Source organism: Prinia subflava, chromosome 1 (assembly GCF_021018805.1).
Source record: "Prinia subflava isolate CZ2003 ecotype Zambia chromosome 1, Cam_Psub_1.2, whole genome shotgun sequence".
Lineage (NCBI taxonomy): Eukaryota > Metazoa > Chordata > Aves > Passeriformes > Cisticolidae > Prinia > Prinia subflava.
In genome coordinates this window covers 97,681,344-97,690,715 of record NC_086247.1, presented here as the reverse complement: position 1 = coordinate 97,690,715, position 9,372 = coordinate 97,681,344, and the positions used below count along the sequence as shown (strand labels likewise).

The window sequence follows — 9,372 nt, the reverse complement described above, 5'->3', positions numbered from 1 at the left end:
ACTAGGCTGGAAGATAAAGAGGTCCAAATGTACTAGGTAAATAGATAACTTAAGGTCTAGCTTGTTCCATTTTGAAAGGCAATAAAACTAAACTGACAAAAGTTTCAATCAATTTGTACATTTTTCTTGTCATACAGGGATCAGTTATATGTGCCCATTTTCAGCATTCATAAAGCTGCACAAAATACTGTAATACCTACATCATCAACATCTGATACACATGAACTGGAGTAAAAAACAGAGGAAAATACTTAATACCTTGTCAAGTTCTATCTATTTCTCCTTGCATGTTTTTTACCACTCATCTATTTCAAGGTAAAATTAAAACAATACAAACCAAAAGTCTATAAAAATAAAAAGCTTCCTCAGAATGACACCATCTAATAAAGATGTCCCTTCCCTGTAATTTAAAACATATTTGGGATTTTTCTTTTGCTTTTGATAAAATATTCAAATATTACATAAAGAGTTTACTCTTTGAAGTGTGGTGCGAATTTTTCACAGCAAAATAGATGGAATTGTCTGGAAAAGCAGGATCAGCACAGCTTGAAGGAAGTCTCCATCCCACCGGCTGCCTAGCAAAACACATGAGAGGTTAGGTAGCTGTCCATCATTGCTTCCTAAGGGACAAAGTGCCAGACTGAATGAAAGAAACATCATCTCTGCTCTGCTCTGTGATAGCTGGGTAACAGAGGTTTTTATCCTCGCCTGGATAGATTTTGAATGTTCTCCCATTCAGTATCACAAGAGAACAATCATTTCTCAAATAACAGGAAAGAAAAGACCATCTTTTGCTCAAAGCAAGAGCAATAACATGCTTGCCTGGGAAGTTATGAGAGAGTTTTAACAGTGCTGTTTTGTTCAGCTTGTCTTGTAAGCAACTTTCAGTCTCCTACCACAAGCAAGTATCTTGGTCAGCATGGCTCTGAGCTCTTCTAGAGTCTTTTGTCTTTTCCACTGCAGCAACTGTATCAGCTATTTCTGCTGACAGGAAATGGAGCGAGGTTGTAGTTCAATGACCGCAGTGCCTCACTCTTTCCTTATGGTTGTAGTTTTTAGGAGAAGCTTTACGCCAACTCTGGAAAATCATCCCCATCCAAATCAGTGTAGGAATCCCTAGCAGAGCATCCTTCATGGAAAACAAGTGGAATACAGATCATGTTATGTGTTTAACTGGAACTCTGAGTCCTTTTTTGTATGGCATAAAAAAGACAAAGCAATATTCTCATGTATGTGTGCAGCACTGATCTTACTGCTCCTGCTGAGCAGCAGGCTGTATTTACTTGAGTTATCTTTGATATAAATAGGAGGGCTTAAAAGCTCTTTGACTAAAGATCTCACAGATGATTACTGCAGACTCATAGTACAGCTCTAAATAGAAAGCAGCTTGTGACTGTTCACTCTGGCTTCCAAGGCTTCCGCTAGCAGCAAACAGCAGCTGCAGATAAAAATAGAAGCTCATAAGCAACCAGGATCTTTAGTTAAATACAGAAGTCACTCTCCATGACAGTAAGGAGCCCAGAACAATAATGAAGTCTCTCCGATTCATTAGCGCTGAAGCATTCGTGTCAAATGCACAGTTTGCCAGGAGGAGTCTCGGTGCTGTTGCCCATGATCTTTTTCCGCTTCTTTTTAAAGCCAGCTATTTACTGGAGCAAGGGGAAGTGATTCACGACTTGGTAGAGAACTGGCCACTTCTTGATTTTAACATAGGAAAACTTTTGGGAGCTAATCTGGACTACCAGGAAGACCTGAGACATAGAACATGCTCAGTGTGCTTGGAAAGCTGTCTGACAGGGCTGAGAGACTATGTGCTGAATCAATCTTCTCCCTACATGAAAAAGTTGAGAGTGGTCGACCTGACAGGTATAAAAGATGTTGAAGTTCAATTTTGTAAGTGCAAGAAGACAATGGGAAGGTGGGCCAGGACACAGATGCTCTCTAAGCTTTGTTCAGAACTGCTGGTTTACCTGCAACAAGCACAGTGCAATCCAGGTACCTTTGAAATCAGTATCAATGTGCTAATTGACTTGTTTGTGACAGAGCGGAACTATGAACTGGTCATGCTGGCCCTGTTGAAGAAATGCAGTTGTCCACTGAAAATCTGCTGTGTGGCATTCAGATCTGACAACCTGACCTTGCAGAAATTCTTCTACATCATAAAGCTCATTGATCCCTTCTTGTTGCGCAAACTGGAAATAGTTCATAATGTTCACTTGGAAATGGAACACTTGGAAATGCTCTTCAACAGTACCCACTTCCCTCTATTGACGTCCTTGACTTTGCCAGCACGAACATTTAATGTGCGGAGGTTCACAGATGCAGATGAAGAGATGCTTACTAACATTGGAGAAAAGATGGGTGAAATGACACAGCTCACTGAGCTGAACATGTCATTTTCTATACTCACTGGAAGAATACAGAAACTTCTCAGGTAATGTGGTCATCCTGCTTTAGTCACACTGTAAAAAAGACCACTTTGTGCCACCAGCAAGCTGGGAATCTCTGAGACTAAGGGAAGTGAGTGTATCTTGGGGTGTGTGGGGGAAGGGCAGCAGGAAGCTAGGAAAGATCGTTTGTAGATGAGAATTGGCAGTCAATGCATACCTAATACTCTTTGAAAAACTGTTTTGATTAGTCTTCTAGAGTCCATCTGGTGGGAATATACTTTTAACTAACACATAAGAGACTGGTATACCCAGATATTTTTTATTTGAACTTATGTATTAATCAGCTTGCATTGACCTTTGGTGCATGTCCTGAGTTGTATTCCAAGTATTTTTTAGAGTATCTAGTGAATTTTTGTCCTCTAAAGAACAGTCACCAAATATATTTTTCCACAGATACTGTATTCTAAGGAGGGCAGGGGAATAATAGATTTTCATTTGAAACTTTGATTTCAGTTGTTTGTTGTGTCTCTTGATGCCAAGACAAGAGAGATCTGACATTTTTCTATACTGCAAATTAAATTGATATGTAAATATTCATTATGAATTCCTGTGGAAAACTGGCAATTTGTGAAAAGCTGAAAAGCTAGCAAACTACCAGTAAGCAGTATTCATGTTGGAACAGGAAATAAGTTAACTGTAAGCTTTTCAGAGCATAAAAAAAAAAAAAAAAAAAAAAAAAAAGGCAAAATTTCATCCAGACAAATTACCTTGGTCTAAAATTCTTTCCATCCAAGAAGCCATTTTTAAAATTTGTGAGTATCATGCTGCATATATTGATTGATGTAATTGAAATGAATTGCAAGTTTCTAAACTTGATCCAGCTGAGCCTTGTGGCAGAAGTCTCACTAAGATGTAAGTATGAAAGTGATCTCTTGATTTTCATTTGTCAGAACTATTTTATATTTAATGTGAATATCTGAGTATAATCTCCAATACACTTCTTCCAATCTTCTTCATCAGAAGGTCTCTTTGCAACTCCAGAACACTACAATGTGTAAACCTCTTGGGCATTAAAAATGTAGCAGAAAAAAACCCAGCTACAAACAAAAGCAGCTATCCTATCAGAATACTGATTGATATTAATATTGGAATTAATCTTTCCTTAATGGAAATTATCTAAATCCCTGGAATAATAGCAGCTTTCTACAAGGAGTTACCAATACTCTTATGGTAGTAGTGATCAGCATGCTGTTAATTCAGCAAGTCACAGACACTTGACAACATATAACTGGTTAAAAAATAGATACATAGAATATTAATAATTTAATCTCCATTAAAATAGCACAGTGGAATCATGCAAAGAAGGAAATAATCAATGGAACTAACTTCAGGAGGAAAGTATACTTGCTGTTGTTGGCACATACTTCTGTTTTCAAGAGAGGTTTGAAAAAATAATGTGGTAGATGGCTGCATTCATAATGTGGCTAGATGCATGACATTTTGTAAATATAGCTTTTCAATATTTTGTACCATAAATCTTTTTTTTCTCTTTAATTCTGCAGCCCACTAAAAACTCCACTGAAGATGCTGGATGTTTCTAACTGCTCCTTGAACCATGCTGATATGGCCTTTTTAGCCAATAGTTTCCATGCTAATCACTTGGAAGTCCTGGACCTGAGTGGTCACGATGTAACTGAGCTTTACCCATCAACATTCTTTAAGCTCCTCAGCCATTGCTCTTCAGTGCTCAGGAGTCTTACCCTGGAGGACTGTAATATCCAAGACACTCATGTCAACATGATGATTTTAGGTTTAAGTCCTTGTCAGAAACTACAGGAGTTTAAGTTTACTGGAAACCCACTGTCATCCCAAACACTAAAACACCTTTTCACATTTCTCTGTGAATTGCCAATGCTGAAAAATGTGGAGTTCCCAGTTCCAAGGGATTGCTACCCTATTGGTATCACCTACCCCATTGATGATGCCAGTCTTTGCAGATTTGATCATCAAAAATATGAAAGGGTAGCAGAAGAACTTAACCTCATTTTACTCCAAGCAAATAGAGAGGATGTGAAGGCTTCAACACCACTCTTTGGGAGTTATGATGCAGCTGTGCAGGAGACAAACAATGAACTGGGAGCTTACTTGATCAAGTCCTTCAAAGAGACTTTAGAGAAGTTCACTACTTCATTTAACAAAATGAGTTAAATTTGTAAAACTGTAAAGCAGTGATGAGATCATCTGCCAAGTCAGAACTTAAATTAGTCTTTTCTAGAATGGCACCTTCAGTCATTAGTTGTGAATTTTCTTTGATTTTTTTGGCTGAATTTACTAGTGTTTGAATAGCCTCTGATCACCTGAGGTATTGAAACTTATGCTACATCTAGTGTATACACCTTACAGAAGCACAACTTGCTCACAAAAGAGGAGAGGACTTAATAGCTCATTATTTTATACAAAATCACTTTTTTTTCCCAGTAAATAAAATAGGTGTTTACGCTTGGCCAATTTTTTATACAGGTTCCCTTAGATTTGTCAGCTGGTCTGCTAGCCCTGCAGAAAACCAGGGAAGTCCTTTCCCAAGTCCAGCAGGATGTTCAAAAGATTGTGCACATATCCTCACATGTGGCCCCCTAAATTGATTTTTTTTTTTCCTGCTCATGACCTGGAATCACCAATCTGTGTTTTATGCAGTAAATTCCCAGTAATGCAGGATGTGTAACAGCCTCCATATCCCTGTGCCTCTTTCTTCTGCAGAGGCAAGCACAATAACCAGAATTTGTCTTACACATTGCCCTTGGTGAGGAGTAAAATTCCATACTGAGGAGGCAGCAAACAAATAGTTGGCTGAGAGCAGGGGATCTCATCCCACTTATCCAGCAACATTAAGCAGTCTGTGGGGACTCTGCTGATGTTCTTGCAATGTGTACTTTAGAAAGGCAGACCAGGACAGTGCCACACAGCCATGCCTCTTGTCAGATGGCCAGTGCCCCAAGATACTCCCTTCCTGGAATCAGCTTCTTGGCTGGTGGAATGTACCCTGCTCCTTTCAGCTGTATTAAAGAAGGTCTAGGACTGTGGTAATACTGAAAAAAAAACTAGTGTTGAAAAGACTAAAAAATAAAATAAAATAAAATAAAATAAAATAAAATAAAATAAAATAAAATAAAATAAAATAAAATAAAATAAAATAAAATAAAATAAAATAAAATAAAATAAAATAAAATAAAATATGCAGTGCCAATTAAAAAATGTGGAAAAGAGACAAGGCTGGTTGCTGAGTAATTAGAAGTTCATCTGTGTAAAACACTGCTGGCCTTCTGTCAGGACTGTGTATTCTCTACAGACTTACAACTAATTAAGGAAAAATTGCATTTATTTGTCAAGCTTTAGTGCAAAGAAAGTATTAGAGCGACAGAGTAAACAGTGTCCCAGACTCCACACATGCAGCATTGGAGTATAGGTAAAGGGGCCAACTGGATGTCAAGACAGAAAGGGCCACAGGACACATATCTGGGGAGAGTACTCTAATTGGGCCCTGAGTGGTAAACAAGTGCTACTCAGCTTCTCACCAGTCAAACTAGAGACTTGGTTAGCTTTTAGGGTTAATGTACAACATTCTGCCATTAAATATACTTTAACAGTTCATGAAAACTTGATCAAACAGGACTGAAAGTGAATGTTTGTAGCAGGAGCTGAAGGTGTCATTGTAGTATTGAGGATCATCATTAAGATAACCAGGACAGTTTATTTGAAATAATACTGGGCCTCATCATCTGAGGGTAAGGAAAAAACTTTCTTCACTTCCGCAGTGCTGATTTGTCAAGCTTTCTGTTTATCTACAGTAGGTATATGCAAGCAACTCTTAATCTAATTTATTAAAAAAAACCCAAAACAAAACAAAAATTAATGGACTCAGTACTAAGCAGAGCTTACATGTTCCACAGCAAGAATTTTTTTTTTGATGTCAGCTTACATTCTAACATGTTTTATTGATTAAACATATGATGATAAAATTGAAAGTCGTGGTCATGACATGTTTATGTTTACAGTGCACTTAAAAAACAAAAAGATAATCTAAGTTGCTAAACTAAGGAGTTGTGAATAGTAAATGACAGAACTGGGTTCCATATGACCTTGCTTATACATGTTCCTTTATCCTTGCCTCTACTCTACCTTTACGTCCCTCTGACCTTCCCATTCTTTCCACCCAAGACTTGACCCATGACTTCTCAGTCAGATGTAAGTTACATGATTTTTGCAATGGCAAATGTCCACCTCCTTGGGATGAGTAGTGGCACTTTTGCTGGGAGAGGGCACTGTAATATAGCTGTAAAAGTGTAGTGATTCTTCCCCCCTCCAGTCTAAGGTTGTACCTCCAGGTTGTACCTGGAGGCGAGGGCTGGCCATTTTGGAACATGCTGTGCTACAACAGTCAGCCCTTGCCTTTTTCGGTACACACAAAATAGACAGCTCTTATTTCAGAATAATTAGATGCCTTATAAATTCTGTTGTCTCCCCTTCTGCTTTCTTCTTGCCATAGTTTACCCCTCTACTTTATTTCCTCCTTTTTCTGAACCCCACAAGTTCCTGCCTTTCTTCCATTTTCAGTGTCATGTCTCTATGCTGGCTCCTGGACCAGCAGAAGTATGTAGCTTTGGTTTTGGTGCAAAGTGAGGGTCACCACTATGACTATTTTAGAGTTTTAGCTCTCAGATAACCCACCTTCTTATCTTTAGTTTCTTTCTTAATTATGGTTGTTATCATTGGTTTTAAATACAGGTCAAGCTGTAGCATTTTGGTGTTTGCCTGACTTACTGCAACAAGGATTTCTGCCCTCTCTCAGAAGGGTTCCTGCATATTATGCCTCACCAGTGTGATTATGGTTTGGATCTGCACTTTCTTCCTTTTTCCGTGTGTGTGTGACTTGAAAAACTAGGAGAGAAGAAGGATTGATACTACGACGACCTAGCCATATAAAGTTACCTTATACTTGGCAAGTACAGACAGATACTGATTGAGTCCTGCTTGGTGTTCCCTTTTCTTCCTTATGAGACTATTGTCAGCTTCACTGAGTTCAGATCTGAGTGGATCCAAGTCCATTTGTACTGTCTATCCAGAAAGCTGTCTAAAACCTTAACTGCATACCACCTTGAGGTGGAGACAGTCCTCTAAGCTCCAGTTAAGGCTGGCCAGACAGGAGTTACCACAACGCTGAAACCACACAGCTGTCAATGGAGTGAAGATGTGTGATGTGTTGTGAATGGAGGTCTATTCAATTCCCTCCTGCCACATCTGCTCATGATGCTCCTTTATGTATCTGAAGAAGTCTCTTCTACTCTAAGTCCCTTGAGGTTTATTTGTGAAAGACACAGAAGAGATGCATGTAGAAAGAAACCCTGGAAAACAAAACCAGGATAAAACCAAAACAATTCTCCCCATATTCAAGCAAATGTTCTAAATGCAAAATGCAATAATGTGTATCACAGAGAAGCTAAAAGATGATTTTTTAGTTCCAATATAAAGAAAGAGACCATTAAATTTGTATTTTATTCACCATGCTTTATTTAGTACCATGTTTTATTCACCATATTGTATTTTTTATTCATTAACATATTTAGTTTCATTCACTAGGAGATATTTTGTTCCAGTCGCTTGCAAATCTTTTCTCTCTTGCAGAGTAAGAATTGCCAGAAGAGCTTTCTGCTGTTGAAATTGCTAAACTTCCCTATTCAGTAACAAGTACATAGGAAATAAATACTCTCCTTTGAAAATCTTCCTGAAACTGAAGATCAGGTAAGAAATCTTTATAAATTACCTTCTTTGTTACATCTGATCTCTTCATAATTTAAGTCTCATATTATGTTTCGGCCACACACAAAGCAAAGAAAAAAAGATGACAGTAAGATTTTTACTGTGAAAGAAGCAACACAGCAGCTATTTACTTGAAAACAGCTATCTCAACAACATAAAAACCTATCAATAGAAAAAGGCAAATAAACACTACAGTTGCAAGAAAGTTGTCATATAGGAAACTGAAACAAGCTTCCCAATATAATCTTACACCTTTTAAATGAGTATTCTTAAACTCAATTTTATGGACCACAGGTCAATTCTTCTGAACAAGTATGAACTTTGCTTACAAAGCTCCTCTTTCTCTCCTTAAAATATGCATCTGTCAACAACAGAGCAGGATTGTATGAACGATCTTGCAAAGAAACAAGGGAAGGAACATTGTACCTGATGCTTCTCTCAATACTGCTTTCAAGTAAAAGTACCCTGTGTGAAAATTATTGTGTGTAAGATAATAATTTATAACAGAAATTTAACACCTATTTCAATACATGTGTGGCCAGAGAGTCAAAGCTGCCTCTGGTTAATCCTAAAAGCTGCATCTGTAACAATTATTTTGAGAGGTTTTTTTTCCCATTGTCTTACACCTAGACAAAGAAGCTTTACTTTTGAAGAAAACATGTTGACTGTGACTGATGATTGCATTATTTTTTGAAAGTCTTTCAATAGCACCCAGTATGACCTTCTCTATCATTCTTCCAGGTACTAAGATTAAAGACAGTTTGCTGTCTAAGGTACAGCTGCATTGATATTGCCTAATTTTACCGAAGAAATTTTTAGGAAATAATCGTAAAGATAGTTTTAATCTCACGTAGAATGTGCAGACTTTACGTAACTTAGGATCACTGGATATTAAGGGGAACACCACCTGTCTATCCAGGAAAAAGAGAAATTATTTGTCTCTGTGGAAGATTAGGATATCGGCACCTCTCTCCAACTTTAAAGTATTTTTTAAATTCCAGAACTGAGAATATTCAGACATCTAAAGGCATATATCTGTTCTGGGAACTCATAATGAAGGTGGTGGTAATTTTTTTTCTTCCTTCTCAGTCTTTCAGTCAGAAGTGCTTTTTTGTTCCTATTGCCTCTGCTGTGAACTGTGGGAAGTCATGCACTGAGCTGCTGACAT

General features: G+C 37.8%; 1 protein-coding gene across 1 annotated transcript; it reads left to right on the top strand.

The window, feature by feature from the left end:
* Positions 1-1,270: 1,270 nt before the first annotated feature.
* Positions 1,271-5,623, top strand: LRRC14B (leucine rich repeat containing 14B). The gene is made up of 2 exons (XM_063420266.1): positions 1,271-2,434; positions 3,953-5,623. Exons 1-2 carry the CDS (start codon positions 1,530-1,532, stop codon positions 4,596-4,598), a joined length of 1,551 nt encoding a protein of 516 aa, XP_063276336.1. The 5' UTR covers positions 1,271-1,529; the 3' UTR covers positions 4,599-5,623.
* The last annotated feature ends 3,749 nt before the right edge of the window (positions 5,624-9,372 follow it).